Raw genomic sequence first — 16,938 nt, 5'->3', positions numbered from 1 at the left:
TTTCTCCTATTTACCCCCCTCGTTTAGAGCTTTCCAGCCTTCTTTCTTTCCTCGAAACACGCTCAAATTCTTTTCTAGATCGCTTATTTTTATAAACTTGTAACGGCTTTGGGAATATTATCATTGACGCGATACCGGCGGCAAATCTCGGTTTCTAGCGTAAGAAGGGATCGGGGTCGTCTTGGAATTTTGTTCTCTCCTCAATCCGAAAGATAGGGAGCTTCCTTCTATATAATAGTTTATGCGTAACTTTGTCGAACAGATGAGACATACTTTTTTTAACTTCGAGGTCGAATTTAACGATTCGATACGAGTCGTTGTATCGTGGTTAATATTCGAGGCGGCAGCAACGGTCCTACGTAATTTGACGCGCATATGTCGCGTTGCACAATCATCCTGATCTTTCTTTGTTCGCGATATGATATCGCGCGTCATTATAGCGTCATTTTCGATCGAACGATCCGAGTCGATAAAAGGTAGGAGTAATCATATGGCGGCAGCGAAATTCGATGTCTTTACGGCGACAACTCGAGAACCGATTACTTCCATGCCAAACGGAAATGCTCCAATTGTTCGAATTTACGAAAAGTTGGGTGTATAATCGGGGGCTCGTTGTTGGCAACGGAAACGGCTGGAGGAAAGAAGCAAGCGCGTATCTATTCTCGAATTATTTGCTTTGGTCGGACGCGCGTGCCTTCAGAAAGAGATACGTTCGTTCCAGTCAAAACGAGCACAGTGGGCCTTTTGTAGGCGCGTTGGATTTTCTCTCGGATTTTCTGCGACGTTAGTCAAAATACGATATCGACCGGATACGATTTTGCTCGTTTACAGCGAAAAGCATTTTATCGAAGGCGCATGCTCGTTCTTCGAACCGCGGATGTTCATACAAGTACATACATATACGCGATCGATCTCTTTCGTATCGTTTTCCAAAGCAGCAGCATCCCTTTAGTTTTCCTTATCAAACGTGCGCGCGTGAGGGAGAGAGACGAGGTGGGGGAGGGGTGGGGGAGGGAGAACAGTTTGCATCGACGGATAGGAAGAAAAAAAAAAAAAAACAATCCCTCTTTCCCTCTCGACTTCCCGGATATTTTTCGAATACGAAACGGTCTCGCGATCTCTCGCGAGTAGAACGACGACTCCTCTGACTGGCAGATCGTAGCCCGAGGGCTACTTTGATTTGTCGGAACGAATTTGCCGAGGCTTTCCTCGGGAAATCAGACCGACGTGATTTCCGCAATTTCGCGCGGAGCCTTGGCAAAATGCGAACGGTGTGTCCAAGTCCGAGAGAGGATTGGCCGCTTGGATATTTGCCCTCTCTCTCTCTCTCTCTCTCTCTCTCTCTCTCTCTCTCTGGATACTTCATATAAGATCATCCTCGAGGAAATCTCCTCCTTGTTTTCTTCCCCTCGTCTGGCTGGGAAATAGCACGTGTCGTTTATTTCTCGGTCGCCGCGGGTATCTTTCTTTATCTTTCGAACGAGTCCGGATAGTTGATAAATTCGCGATGACAAGTAAGTAATACCCCTATATATTTTGCCAACAATATTCGAATAAAGTCGTAGCTTATTATAGGTAGGTAGGTAGGTAGGTAGGTAGGCAGGCAGGCATTCAGAGTTAGACGTTTTCCAAGGGGGGCGGTCGATGGGCACGTGCGGAACATTCTTAAAAGATGGGACCAAAGTGTAAGTTTTTTCGCGCGGCCCCGGATGTTTCTCGACGGAAGGAAGACTCTTCCGGTGAGAGGCTGTTAAAATGCAAAGGGGCGGTTAAACGAGGATACCGGACCCGGTCGGTCGGTCGGTCGGTTGGTTGGTTGGTTGGTTGGTTGGTTGGTCGCGCGACCGCTCGCTCTTTAGTATTCTGGCGCCTCTCTAACGCGCTCTCCTCCTCCTCGCATTAATATACCATGGCTTAAGAGACAAAGGACGACGTTGGACGCCTCGAACGACGTATATTTTCGTTAACTCGAAGCCCCCGAGAGAGGTCTCTCAAATTGCCGGGATTTTCGCCTCGAGAAATGACCGATTTCCTTGGAATATTTTTCAAACGAACGCGAGCAACCTTCTTGGGTTATCAACGCGTTAGGCGCCTTGACCTATCTCGTCTCTAGTTGCGCGTACAAACTCGGCTGTTCCGTTGATTTTCGATCGGATTATCCTTTTCGTTCCCCTTCCACTTTTTCTCGAGTCGCTCTCACGGATCTTGGTTACATCATTTTCAAGAGAGAGAGAGAGAGAGAGAGAGAGAGAGAGAGAGAGAGAGAGAAATGGTGGGTAGGGGAAAGAGATAAAGTAAACGATGATAAACGATGAATATGCGTCGCACGTGTGGCCCGCGCTACGCGGATTAACGTTTCGTCCAAACGTTAACCTATGGGTCTTTAGCGATCGCGCGCGTCTTATTCTTCAATTAATCGATTTTCAAAGAAGCCATCTTCCCTGCGACATTTCTCGCCTTGTCCCCGTCACCCCGCCTCCTCCTCCACCGTTGCCGCCGACGACGACGACGACGACGACGACGACGACGACGACGACGACGAACGATGAGTCATCTCCCACGATTTCTTTTTCGTTCGTAGTTTAATGACCTCGTCGTTCGCTGCGCTTCTTCTCGCGCGTACCGTTCCAAGGCCCTTATTTTATTCATTTCTCTTAGTAACATTTCGGTGATTGCGAGTTTATCCATTTTTCATGACTATCTTACATGGATATACTATCTCGTAGGTCGTCCGATATCGTTGCTAAAGTCATCGAAGAAAGTTCAATATCGAGGATAAAAGTCGGCGGCGAGCCGTTGCTCGATCGAAATGCTCGATCGAAATGCTCGATCGAAATGCTCGATCGATATGAGAGATAAAAGTTGTATCAAAAATAGACAATGTTAGCGCGAAAAGTCGCGTTGCTTCCAATCGCTTGGGAAAGGTGTGGACGAAGAATGCTTGTTATCGCTGGCGCGTCATCGAGCAAACAAACCGCGATGGCCTAAATATGGGATGACGCGTAGATTGGAAACGCAACTTTGTTCGCAGCTGTACTTAGCGACGCAAGAACGTGTGTCCTTTGGGCACTTAACCTGCGCGGACACGTATTTCCCATGCATTTTAAGGATTTCGGACTGTAGGGGTGGTGTTTTGTAAAAGTATGAGCACGTAGTTGCGCCGAAAGGATCATAGAGTGGACTTAACTCGAAAATCCCGTGTAAAACTTGCTCGGAATAACAAAGTTCCGTCTAGCTGGCTCGGATGCTCTCCTTTGGACTCTTTTATTTTTCCACCAGCCATCTCCACCGGAGATTTATATTTCTCCCCCGCAAATTTCTCACCCTTCTTCTTCTTCTTCTTCTTCTTCTTCTTCTTCTTCTTCTTCTTCTTCTCCTCTCTCCTATTACGTGCTCTTCCATGACACCATTTTTAACTCCCTTCCCCGGCGTGGAATTTTGATCGTTTAAATGAATGTTGATCTATCTAAATAGGTCTAATAGGAGTAACAGAGACGCGACGATGCATTTAACGAGAAGAAAGGATGCATCGTTCTCTAAACGAAAACGGTCGCGCGGGCCAGCGTGGCGAGATTTTACAGCCCATCCGTCTCGTCCTAACTTTGACTCTTTCCATTAAATATCCATGTCATCGATATCGATTCAATTATCCGAGTACATTTAGTCGATAAATACCGAGTTTAGAACACGGGGTGCTTCGCGACAATTAATAAGTCGTCTCGTGTCATTATCCTCCTTTTAGATTAACGCAAATTACATCATATTATAGGATAGGTTAGATTTCGTTTCTTTTTTTCCTCCACGTAGATCGTTTCGAATAGTCGTAGTTATTATCGTAGTTGCCGAGAGGGGGGGGGGACGGGGGTCAGTTTGCCGCTGTCCATTGGTTGTGGCTTGCGAATCACGGATCGCGGCTCATTCCTCGCGGTTCTTCGAGCCCGAAGAGAATGCCGAGTACGATCCTGAATTTATATCGCGTGTTTAGGTGAGAATTGCTTCTTTATGAGAGGCACGTGAGAACGCTCAGCGATAGACCGACCCTTCTACTAGGTATGTTCGTACCTATACCACACCATGTCGGATATGCAACGAATCGCGAATACGTGTACAACTTTTAGTAGAAAAATTCACAATTAGGTATTCATTCGCTTTCGTTCCTTTCAGAACGACGATTTGGTATTCGATCAAGATGGTAAACAACCGAGCTTGCAAATTCCCTTGATCGAGAAACACGAGGAGCCATCGATCTTTCACAGGATAAAGACAAGGATTGCTCATTTTTTCGATTCTTCTACTACTAGTCCTATTTTTGGCAGTGGCGGCGGCAACGCTTCTACTGGCGGTACTACGACGACGGCATTGCCGACAGGAGGTGAGTCTCGTCTTCCGAAACTATTCTACTGTTGTTGTTTTTTTTCTATGCGTTGTGTTTTTCTCGTCGACAGACGTTGAGAAAAATGAAGAGAATACGGGTGTTCGGCCTGCCGCCGACAATTTCACGACGTTCAGCGACGTTTCCAACGCGAAGAAGAGCAACACCGATCGAAATTTCGAGAGACTCGTTCGAGACAGCCAAGAAGAGGAATACATCGACGATAAGCAGGTAAAGTTCGTATATTCGTTTGGAAAAGAAGACATTTTCTTTGACCGAAATTCATTGTAAATTATTTTCTCGATAGGAGAACGAGATCGGCGACGCGGCGGAGGGCCGAAGGGCTCCACAGAATTACGTAAATTCCGACGACGAAGACCTCGTGGGATCTGGTAAAAATATTGCTAATAACGATCGCATATTTTCTGGCTGGATAATATTTTGAAATAATATTTGAAAATTTGATAGGAGAGATCGAGGGTAGCGCCACGGACTCGTACTTTTCTCCAGCCGTCACGGGGCTCCCAAAAACCGACGGAAAAGCTCGTAAGTTGCGCCTCCTTAAACTTAATCGAACGATTAATCCTATCGACGATCCTTTCGACAGGATTTTATCGAATCACTTTGACGGTTGGCGAGCCATACAGAAGAGAGTACGCCGATAGAAACAGCAAAGAGTACAAGGAGCTAAGCGGCAATTTAACTCAGGCTTTGGAAGAACTATACGCTCGTCGTATCCCACATTACGATTACATCGCCAACGTCATTAAAATATCGTAAGTCCTATTTCGAAGATCGTAGGTAGATTGTCGTAGGCGAGAGAGCAACGTTGCCTTATTTTCAGACCGACGTCCGACGCGTTTACGTCTCAAGTCACCCTCGACATAGGATCTACCTTTACGGACGAGTTGGAGGTACGGGATATCCTGGAAAAACAGTTGCAGTATCACTCTTTGGGAAGCATCCAAGTCGGTCCGGAGGGATTCACTTTCCGACATTTCTTAGGTAACTTTGTCCGAAAATGAACGCGATTCGGCACATTGGGAAATGATCGATTCTTCCTCTTTGGAAAAAACTTCACTTTTCCCAAGTATTATTTCAGCCGTCATTCGGGTGCATAGATATTGTTATAGATTACGTTATCGATAGGAGAAAAATGTTTCTGCTTAAGTTCGAAGAATGGATCGCTTCGATAATGCGCGTTAGGACGTTCCTACCTTATTTATTATTTGGCACGTAGAGCACAACTACCACCACCACCACGTTTTCGTATAGTTTATTTTCGTTAGTTAGTCGATTAGTAGGTATCGCCGACTGCGCATAAGATTTATTTTGTCATGGCTGCTTTTTTAAAAAATCTTTCTTTTGGTTACTTTGTTATAACTTTCTAAAACCACGACTATGGGGTGGAGCAGGGAAGGAAAGAGTATTGCCGGAGTGCGACCAATCGAGCGAATTAACGTGTAGAAACGGCGAATGCGTGCCGTTAGATTCGCGGTGCGACGGTGTCGATCAATGCGAGGATGGATCCGACGAGCTCGATTGTCCCTCCAACGTCTCGACCCTGCGTCCGTCAACGACGGGTAAGTAGGACCCACCACCTTTCCTACCTTTCTTACCTTTTACATTTTTATTAAGCTTCTGCGGAATCCCTCGTCCGAATTAACGCTTTATCGTATCTTAACATCTTCACCGAAAAATAATGCATTTAGACGATACTTGGTAATTGAAATGTTGAGTGCATCGCGCGTCTAAAGAATCCGCGCTAAAGATTAAACAACTAGGCGCGCGACGCAACAACCCGTAGTAGTAGTAGTAGTATGTGCACAATCGGGACGGGGGGTAGACGTTGTAGACGTTACCGAACAAGGAGGATGGTCCTCGGCTACGGAGACTACGTCGAAATTCGAGGACCGGACCCCGACGGAGGAGGAGGAGGAGGACGAGGAGGACGAGGATACTACGACGTTGAGAGGAGTCTCGAACAAATGTCGCGCCGACGACGTCGTGCGCTGTCAGGACAGAAGCCGATACATTTGTTCGGTACAGAAATGCGACGGCGTGCCGGATTGCGAGGACGGAGCCGACGAAGTCGGATGTCCACATTCAGGTATATCAGCGGTTCCATTTCTATTTTACATTCGAAACCCATCTTCTACGTAAATCTATATTTACGTGCTATCGCTAAAAGGGGAGAGATGGTTCACCGACCGGAATACGGACTTAATGTTCTTTATCTGTCTGGATAAGTAAATCGTTTAGATCGTTCGTCTCTTACATACATGTACATACGCACGCAAAATATTCATTTTGACATTCTTGTACATATATAAATGACACTTTGCTAAATATCTTTGATAAGGCTCGCATGTTTGTATCGCTGGATCAAAGTTTCAACGTTTTGTCGTTCTTCCCTAGCAACATTAGCAATAGATATAATGTACATATGCTTTGATGTTTTTCTCTATGAGAAAACGGTGGATTTAGTTAAAAGTTCTTTGTACGATCTCGCAGGTTGCAAGTTTGGCGAATTCGCTTGCGACGTGCGGAGGTGCATTCTGGAATCTCAACGTTGCAACTTTGTTGAGGATTGTCAAGACGGAAGCGACGAACACGATTGCAACTACCCTGGTGAGTAGGAAACATTTTGAAAAGAGTTTTTGCAGAAAACTAGTTTACCATGAAAGAATCGATGGTAAGGTAGAATCTATTGGACGAGCTTGTTTAGAGACGAGCGAGCAAGGTAACGTAGAAAAAGGTGAGAAAGGATACTGCAATATCGACGGCGGGAAGATCGGGAAAATCGATTAAACGCGAGGAGAATTTGGAGTTTTTCGAGCAACCGCCTCGTAACGGAACAAATGTTGTCGTCGTATCATTGACGCAACTGTTCCTATCATAGAAAGGAAGATTGAAAAGTCCATTGAAAAGTCGATCGAAAAGTTGGATTGTAATTCGTAGAGACGCGCGTCGTCTATCTCTTGTTTTTTCTCCCCTTTGGATAAAAATAGGGTCAGGTGCGGTGGAACTACGAGCAAGTCTACGAGCAAGCAGGACGTACCTACTGAATATTCAAAACTCGAGAGCTTTTTCCCTGCTCCTATTTCACGAGCACAACGCGGTCTCGTGCTCTTCCTTCCTTTCGTTTCTACCCTCGTCTTCTTTTCTTCTCTTCTCTTCTCTTCTCTTCTCTTCTCTTCTCTTCTCTTCTCTTCTCTTCTCTTCTCTTCTCTTTTCGTCTCGTCTCGTCTCGTCTCGTCTCGTCTCGTCTCGTCTCGTCTTGTCTAGTCGCGATCAACAACGCGGAAAGGAGCACGGGACCAATCTGCCAGAGTTGCTCGATTCAATTTTAGTCCAAGGGAAAGAGCGATCGTAAATCAACGCAATAGGAGGAAAAAAATATAAAAGGAAGAAACGATTTCAAATAAATAACCGGAGACACGCAGCTCTTCGTTGTCGTCGTCGTTGGTGGCAGCGACGACGGCGGTGGCAGCGACGACGGCGGTGGCTGCGAAGCAAGAACGTTTTACCCGAGTAATCGCGATATGCATGCTTAATCAATATTCAAGTATTCAGCAGCGAACTAGACTGGGGAGGATTTACCTGTTCTCTACCCTCTTCTCGCTCCCTCTCATCCACCCTTCTTTCTTGCCATCTTTGGTAGGTAGGAATTCGCATAACTACTTTCGTGTCTCTCGCTTCTTCCGTCTTGCAATATGCCAGTGCGGACAATTATGAGTCGTTGCGGGTAGGTAAGGTAACTGGAACCACGACAAAATGAAAAGAGATGGAGAGAGAGAGAGAGAGAGAGAGAGAGAGAGAGAGGGATGGGAGGAGGATCGTGGGGTTATCGCACGCTAGGCACCACCACGACAAATGTCAGCACCCGCCCCTTCGAACATTATTCAGATGCGTCCTTTGACTCTAGAAGCGTGTACTTACGTCTAGATGTGTTTCTATCCTCCTCGCAGCCTCGACGTCCTACTTATTAAAGTTAAACGTACCCTCTCTCTAGTCGGATACCTAAATAAATTGGAATCGATTTGTTTCATTTATATCTCGAGTTTGTGTGATTTCAACCCAATTTCATAATCGTTTCATCCGAGTGGATATAAATGTAATTATTTGCAGAGGCGTGCGCCTATCGTTACTTTGTTTTTCGATCAAATATACGGGCTACCTCGATTGATATGTTTTTCAAAAGTGATCGAAAACAGACGGCGAAGTTGGACAGCGTTGGTAATAGCTGGTAATGCCAGGCCTAGGGTTTACCGAGGCTAAAGTGTTACGTAGAAAATGGTCGTCCTCGAAATTGGCGTTCTCCGAATCCTGGAGACTGCATCGCCCGATAGGAACGATCTTCGATGTGTCTCTCAACGCTTCGCGTTGCGTTTAGTCCTTACGCGTTTGGGTGCCTTATCATAAGAGATAATAGGTAGGAATATCGACTATATTTATACTAAAGAGCGCGTCTCTTTGAAAAATGTTTCAGTGTCGCGTTTTTGCGACACGACGCGAGCAAATAAAGAAAGGTAAATATCGACGTTGGCCCGTCCCTCCTATCCGATATTATAGCGTAATCGTAGTCTCGTTGGTAGCATCCAGTTGTCGCGTGAACGTGCCGTTTCGCGATCGCATCGCTCAGTCGATCGATCCTTTAAAAGAGAAAACGTATATTTTTTTTTTTTTCCATCGGACCTAATCGTCGTCTCTCAAACGATTCAGCGTCAGAGCGCGAACCTTTTATATCCCTGTGTATGATTTTGCATTGCGTGGCTGTTGTTGTTCGAATAACGAGTTTCGGAATAAAGGAGCCAAGAAGAAAGGGAGGAAGAAAGAGAGAAAAGCAGGTCATTTTCGGTATCCCTGGTAGAATTCATTTTTGGTCGGTCGGTATTAAACGCATATCGGTGGAGAGGGGTCCGCGAGGGGAGGGTCGAAGCTGGGAAAACGGCGGATTGGTAGGCGTTACCCTTAACGTACCGGCACCACCGAGCTCGTAACGAACGCGACGGTTATTTCGCTCTCGCGGTACTCTCGGTTTTTTGTAATTTACGAGGATCCGTTTAATCGCGGTCGCCTACCGAAAGACGCCCGCTGCGAATTTCCGAGCCGAGAGCTTTCATTTATCCTTCCTCCCGAGAACCGATCGCTCGCACTCTCAACGAGGATGAGAGTGTCAGCCGCGGCGAAGAACACTCGGCAGACAGTTGAACGCGAGTCCATTAGTATGAAAATGTGATATAAGATAGCTTTGAATAAACATGCAACCTTTCCTTGCTCGTCGGACGTACTTACAATTACTTCTGAACTCTGTGTGCTCGGCGCGTCGGTCGGTCGGTCGGTCGGTCGGTCGGTCGGTCGGTCGGTCGGTCAGCGGCAAACTTATTTTATTTAAACTTGTGTAATTCCACGAGCTCTCGAACCCGTCCTACGCTTTTAGAAAAACCTAACACTCCTACCGAGTACCTGACGCGAGCATACTTTTCCTTTGGATTTCCCTTTTCTTCCCATTTTTTCCTTTCCTTGTCATCTTTTTTCGACGAAATAGTTGAATTATTTGTGCGCTAACGGATCGATCGAAAAGTGGATAGGTAAGTAGGTCAACGGAGGATAGGACGTTGAACTAACCGCGACGTTTGTTAGTTAAATACCACCGGGATCCATTAGAAAACGAGCGTTTTCTTCTAAACCGGCTTTCCTTCGAGGAGATATCGATTTATCGTATGGAGAGCTTAACGAATAATTAGTCGCATCTTCGTTTAAAAGAGGAACGAGTAGCCGAATGAAGAGACTACTAATCACATCTATCGATAAGCAATCGACGAGGGCAAAATCCTTTGGTTGGGGCTAAGGAATAGGTACGCACGCGAAGACTCGCGCAGGAAGTTTCCGCAAGGTTTATCTCGTTTGCTCGAGATTTGCCGGTGCCGAAGTTGCACGAACCCATCCGAAGGGAGGAAGCGCGCGAAAGGGCCGCGCGTTGTGGTGGCCGCGCGTGCCTACCTGCGAAACCACCTACTACGCTTGACAGTCATTCCTTCGAAACAACGCGGTTCGGACGTTGCTGCTGCTTGCTACTCGAAAATGCGATACTTTGCAACCGCTATCGGATTTTCCAATATTTCAAAAGTCTCGCGCCGCGCGTAACGCGCACTGGGGGGGAAACAAGGAGATCCGAAGTGCCTCCTCCTCCCACGCTTGGCATTGCGCGTTGACAGGAGGTGGGGTGTGGGTCGCGTTCTTCAGTCCATGCCGAGGAGTTTCTCTGGCAGTCTGTCAGCTTCGGTCAACGCGACAGCTAGTAGTTCATTCCTTTTATCGAGTCGGCCGGATCTTCCTTGCCGCCAGGTTCGCTCCTTTCATTCTCGATTTATTTTCCGTTGGGCAGCAACTCGCTTTCGCGATTAGATTTTGAAAATCACGTGGAAAGGGCTGTCGCTTTCGGGCCGAGTTGTTCTCTTGCAACCGACGACGACGACGGCTGGGCTGGGCTGGGCTGGGGGGTGGGGGCAAAGTTGCGAGAAACGACTAAACGACTTTGGAGAAAAAAGAAAAAGGGTGGTGACCGCGCGCGCCATTCAGAAAATAATTAAAAATAATTGAAAACGCAACGAGAGTGGCGACTGCCATTGTGTTCTCCCAACCTACCCCCGTCGCGCTTTCTTTCTTTACCACCGCGAACAAAAGCCGTTACCTAAAGAGACACACGGAAGGGTAAAGAAAAGAAGCGCAAAGTTCCAAAGGGGGTCCATCGCGACGGAGGAATAATTCACGCGTTAAACGCTTTCGGGGGAAAAGGTTGCAATCGTTATTCGCGTTCTTTTTGAAATAAAGCGAGTTTGCCGCGAGTAAACGGTTACTTTGGATTATAGTAGGAGCGGCCAACAAATGAGAAAGCGTTTCTTTCGACGCTAGTCTCTCGACGATCGTGAAAAAGGAGATCGAGGAAGAAGCGAGATGGAACGACCGCTGAGGAATTTCCTCGCCATCGTCCTCCTCCTCCTCCTCCTCTTATCGGCCTTGATATCTTCGAATCTCGCGCAGGAAACGAGACCGTCTTATGGAACACGCTACAGAGGTAAATAATTACAATGTTTTTCGGCAGGAACAAAAAATTGCTTCTTTTTTCGATTCGAATGGGGTCCCAAGGTAACGTTTGTCTAGCCGAGCTTTCGTTTACTTCGATTTTTCCTGCTCGAGGTGTAATCCCTAGGGATTCGTCGTCGTTCGAATTCATTCAAATGTAAGCGATCTGGGTTGCTCTCCCGAGCGTTATTTACGATATTTGCGACATTGAAAAGCTATTACTATATCTTCCTTCTAATCTCAACTTGATAATAGCCTCTGTGTTGGAAAGATGTAGGACGAGCTTGTTTTTAATCGAATCACCTTTTCCAACCCGTTCGATTTCGTTCCTCCGAACGAATTTCATTAAATAATACCTATCGCCCGGGGAAAGAATTTCTCTTTCACAATAGTTTATTCGCGATTCGTAAAAAGTACGGTAGATAGTCGCGTTCGACGGCACTTGTTGCGCGAGAGAGAAAGAGAAAGGGGAAAGGGAAAGGGGAAAGAGAAAGGGGAAAGAGGGTGGAGCACAGATTTTCTACGGATTGGCAAGAAACTTTCAATCCTATTTGTCATCTCTTTTATTCCGATCGAGCTTCGAGAGATTATGCGCAACGCGAGACTCCTTTGGAGAAAAAAACACAGGTACCAAAATTGCTTGGTATATTTTCCAAGAGCAAACGACGCAATGTTTTTTCACCGAGAAAATGCGGGCGGGGTAACGTCAACCGGGTAAAAGCACAAGTTGGATATGAGGTCCGTTTGCGTGGCCGCGCGGCCGTGAATATCATTTGGAAAATGAAACAATAAAGGGCATGCATTATGTTTCCAGTTTTATCCTTGGTTGCTATCTACGGAGCTCGCAGACTAAGCTCGACCGTTTCCACCTATTTAACATATTATTTTGCATCGGAGGAGTCGCTCGCTCCTTCCTTCCAGCGAATTTAGTAGCCCTCTCGCTTCGATGTCGACGAGTAAGCCCCGAAGCACGATTTCTCGTAAACCGTGACATTTTATACGCGCCTTCGTTATTCTTTTACAGGTAGGAATCGTTCGAATGACGAGAGAGTAGGAAACGATAAAACGTTGTTGCGGCTAGTCGGCCTTTTGTATTTCTCATGAACCGATCCATTAATATTTCCTACGGTATGGTTTTATCCTCGCCAATTTGTTACCGGAACAGATATATAAATATATGTATAGCTACGAATTGACAATTTTACGTAGGACAACGGGATATTATTCGTTTAAATGACTATTTTCGAGGAGTAGTACTGTTCGCGATAGGCGCGGTTATTTCGACGCACAAAAACCACGAGTTGAACCGAATCGATTATACTTTTTTTCATCGGGACACGGAGTACGTACTCGAGTCAAAGCGGTCCGATCCTCTGAATTTTTCAAGAATCCAACAATACGGAATTCGTAGAACGAAGGCAACGTTTGGTTTACCTACAAATACTTTTCTCTTTTTCTTTTTTTTCTTTTTTTCTTTTTTTTTTTTTTTTATTTTCAACCTCAACAAGTTGCGCGGCAAACTTAGGGAGCTAGCAATAATTCGGTCAAAATCAAAGGAGCTCTCTCTTCGGGGGGCCCTACCATGGACCTAGCTACCATTTTTTCTCTCGGTTCTTCACTTTTTCCTTCCTTTCTTCTTGTTTTTCCCCATTTTTTCCATTTCGCCTTCTTTTGTTTAAAGCGACCATAAACTGGGAAAGTTTGTAGGTCAACCGGCGCGGCGCGAAGGTATGAAAACTAGGTTTGCAACCCCCGCGGATAATTAACATCGAAAGATCGCTTTTATTAGAGCATAAATTCTTGAAACCTATATTAAAAGTGATAAAATGCGGCCACCATTCGCCGCTAGTTTTTTCTCTTCTTCTATTCTTAATAATAAGAGGGAGGGACGCGGAGGAGAGAGCGAGCAAACAAGGGGACAAGGAAGAGGGCACCCTTTCGAAATAATAAATCGTATTTGTTTTTTCCCTTTTGGTGACATAATGATTACGATCGAGGAGAATATTCGAAATATTCGCTTCGGAAGGAAAATTTATCGAAGATTATTCGGAATAATTGATGGGCTAACGATAAGACGAAAAAGTTGGATCTCATGCATATTGCGGCTCGATTAAATCCCCATTAAACGATCGAATTATCCGGACGTGGCGATTAAATGCGCTCTGCCTGCGGAAAAGTCACTTTTTTTTTTTTACTTGTATTCTTTTTTCTCTCTCGGACCACATTGACACAGTTGTTTCGGTTTTTCATTAGGCGATAATTGAGAGAAAGACTCTGCGACGATGACTTTTCTCCTAGATCTTTCCATTTCCATCCGAGGAGAAATTCATTGTAACATTTCAATTGACGTTATTTAAGTTTGTAGCTTTATCGGAAATACCGGTTTAAACGCGTACCTATTCCGCGCCGATACGAATAAAGCGAGAATACAAAGCGTTTAGTAGTGTTATGGTTTAGAAGGTGCTTGATAGGCTCGAGAAAAGGACTGACGGGCATCCATTGTAACGCTTCGACACTGGCTAAAACAATTTCTTCTTATCCGATTGCGCGAGGGAAAAGTTTTCATTTCGGAATGGCCAAGAGACACAAAGTAAAGGGATTAGTAATTATTTCAATCTTAGGCGACCAAACGAGACAAAGCTCGAAACCAGCGAGCAATGTTTTATTCTTACCCTAAATTGCTTATTGCAAGTTTCTCTCCGATGCGCTTCCGAAGGAGCTTTCTCCTCCAAATCCGGTCTTTATTCGATTTTCAACATCGTAAAGCCCTTTAACGATCTATTCCAGGAGTCTTATTAACTCTTCTACTCGAACGAATGGTACCGTTCGTTCCCTAACTAAAATTTCCCAACAAGATTCGAGAGCGTAGCCTCTTTTGAAAAGTGTCTCGAGCAGTCGCAGCAGCATTCCTTGCTTTTATTTCGACAAATTTGTACTTTCTTCGATACCGCTGGCAAAAAAAGCTGAGTTGCCTCGGTTGGAAGAAAAATCTATAATAAAAGGGTAGGTAGGTGGGTAGGTAGGTAGGTAGGTAGGTAGGTAGGTAGGTAGGTACACGTACATAGGAAGAAAAGGAAGAAGGGCAGCGATAATTAATGCCATAAATTGAAAGTCTCTGGTAGATCCGTCGAGGCGCGACCGTTTTCGATATATCGATTCGCGGGAGGAGGGAAGAAAGAAGCAGCACCACCCCCGAGCGTAACCGGCGGAAGTTGGAGCGGACTATGACGTACCGCTTCCGGCTCCTACGAGGATATATCGAGTTCTTCTATCCGTCTTGTTACACCACCGGAAACGCGCGGAAGGTTACGAGCTCCGACTTTTTTTCGCGCCTGGCTCCTATTTTTTCTTCATTCGCAAGCGAAAAAACAATTTTTCCTTCCTTTTTCTAAGAGAAATCATCCCCAAGTCTAGGACATTTTTCCTCGGTCGGATATATTTGCTCTTGGGAATTATTGGATTTTCGCCTTTTTCCAGGGAACAAGGAGTAAACATACTTTTGGCGAGGAGAGCACACGCGGCGACGGCGGCGGCGGTTCTTGCGCCCTCGCAATTAGATTTCCCCTTGCCTTTTAAGCTGCCTCTTCCTCCCCTTTCTGTTTTCTACTTTCTACGATAAAAGCGGGAGGAGCAAATCAATCGACGATCTCTTATTCGGAAAATCGATTAATTTTGTCGATAAATTATTCCTTTGGATCGTGGCGCGCTCGAGCGTGGTTAATGTATGTTAATGCACGCGCCCGAACGTCGTGGGTGTGTGTAAGCGCTGGAGATGTTTCTTCGATGATGCAATCGATCCAGGAACATATATACCACTGCTTGAAAACTTTCCGCTTGCTTTCGAAGGGAAAGTAAATCGACGACGTTTCTCGTTTCGTCTTAGAAATATTGAAACAAACGTCGGTTGCCGCTTACAATAACGGTTAACTGCTAGGAGATTCTTAGGTTTGGACTCGTTCCAAGAGCTTCAAGATAGGCAGGCGATCCACCGACTCGAGTGGATCGTGTTCTAGAGTAGAATCTTAAGCGCGTGTTAAACAAGAGAGGATTAATTCGTTATCGACGTACGTATATGCACACGCGACTCGTGCCAAAGGATTGAAATCATCCGGATGGTGAGCGGATGAATACAAGACATCGAGGAGAACTATTAAAAACTGCGTGATGCGATAGGAATGCCGATAAACGCGTACCTATGTTTGATCGATCGTTCCGAAATGTGCACGTATATAATAACAAATAGCGACTAAGTGCATTCATTAGTTATGGTATTTGCGCCTGTATCCTTCTCTCCTTCATTTTTTTACATCAACGAGTTCGCATCGCTTTGGAATCTCGAGGTCGCGATTTCGATCTAAAGTTCGAACGCGACAGGAATATTAATACAAATGATGATCTTCTCGTAATTAAAGAGATGCATATCCGCGATGCAAGAAAATACGCCGAGTCGTTGGGCCTTTCCCCCTCCCCCCCCGCCCGCCCTCGTCCCTTGATCGACGTTTCGCTCTTCTGATAGAAAATCGATTCTTTCCATCGAACTGAAATGATTTCGAGCGCGTTGTTTAAACAAATTATTCGCATTGCAGTGCGCGCTCTTATATACAATTGGATCTAACAGCGAAGCGAGTTTGCGCATGCAAATACATCGTTTAGGCTTTACGAGCGAGATACGCGCGCGATGCTGTCTTTGAGTCAATGAAAGTGACCCGGCCCGATGAGCGGGAATTCTTATTTCGCAATTCTTAGCACCGTTTGAGTGCTAACTCAGGGACACGAGTATTCTTTGTCAACGTATTACCTTGAAGCTAATCAGCGATTCATACTTTTCCACGCGAACTTATCTTCGCGAAAGTAGGTATATCGTATGGTATGTTACACGTCTAAAAAAGATAAGCTAAACGAAGTCGCGTAATAGTAAAATTATTAGCATTTCAGCTGGTCAGATGATAAGAATTGGCATACTTATTGTTAGCATTGACACGGAATTGAATTGCCCTCCCACGTTATGCTACCCACGAGACGTCGCGGAAAAATCATTAGATCGCGAGCTGTAAAATGATTCGACGGACGGCGACCCGTCGTCATCGCTTCTTATAAATGGAGCGCGTAAGTGGAAACACGCGTGTTCGTAGACTTTCGCGATAATCGAAGAAAGGGTTGACGTCACGCACTCTTTGTCCATGTTATATCTCGATTCTCCTCGATGAACTCAACATCGGGTGATGACATAACTCATCTAAGATGAGTAACGCGACCAAAACTCGAGCTCGATTAACCTTCTTACGCTAGTTGTCTTTGCCTTAGGAAAAATATTACGAGGAGCAAGTTGGATATTTAGATAATTTGAGAGAGAGAGAGAGAGAGAGAGAGAGAGAGATTGTAAAATTGGTAACGATGACGAAGAGTCGGTGGGGTCAGCGTTCCGGTCGCGCGTTGGATCGTACACTGGATGGGCGATAGGCGATGGGCGATAGGCG

The 16,938-nt window shown here is 45.6% G+C and overlaps 1 protein-coding gene across 32 annotated transcripts in view; it reads left to right on the top strand.

The window, feature by feature from the left end:
* LOC106788838 (basement membrane-specific heparan sulfate proteoglycan core protein) overlaps positions 1-16,938 on the top strand; it is a 63,395-nt gene that overhangs the window by 10,480 nt on the left and 35,977 nt on the right. For 25 of the 32 annotated variants that reach the window (XR_001381947.1, XM_014752472.1, XM_014752466.1 and 22 more), the window contains exons 2-10: positions 4,165-4,372; positions 4,446-4,603; positions 4,680-4,764; positions 4,841-4,918; positions 4,980-5,148; positions 5,217-5,377; positions 5,788-5,955; positions 6,219-6,482; positions 6,887-7,003. Coding sequence is in view for 31 of the 32 variants with exons in the window: in XM_014752472.1 (XP_014607958.1) it covers positions 4,165-4,372; positions 4,446-4,603; positions 4,680-4,764; positions 4,841-4,918; positions 4,980-5,148; positions 5,217-5,377; positions 5,788-5,955; positions 6,219-6,482; positions 6,887-7,003 (1,408 nt within the window). In the remaining variant the exon portion in view is untranslated. The other 7 variants (XM_014752457.1, XM_014752473.1, XM_014752481.1 and 4 more) reach the window with 7 other exon arrangements.

Source organism: Polistes canadensis, unplaced genomic scaffold (assembly GCF_001313835.1).
Source record: "Polistes canadensis isolate GaletaPanama2010 unplaced genomic scaffold, ASM131383v1 scaffold_155, whole genome shotgun sequence".
Classification (NCBI taxonomy): Eukaryota; Metazoa; Arthropoda; class Insecta; order Hymenoptera; family Vespidae; genus Polistes; species Polistes canadensis.
The sequence above is the reverse complement of the archived record's forward strand: the minus strand, read 5'-3'. Positions and strand labels throughout refer to the sequence as shown.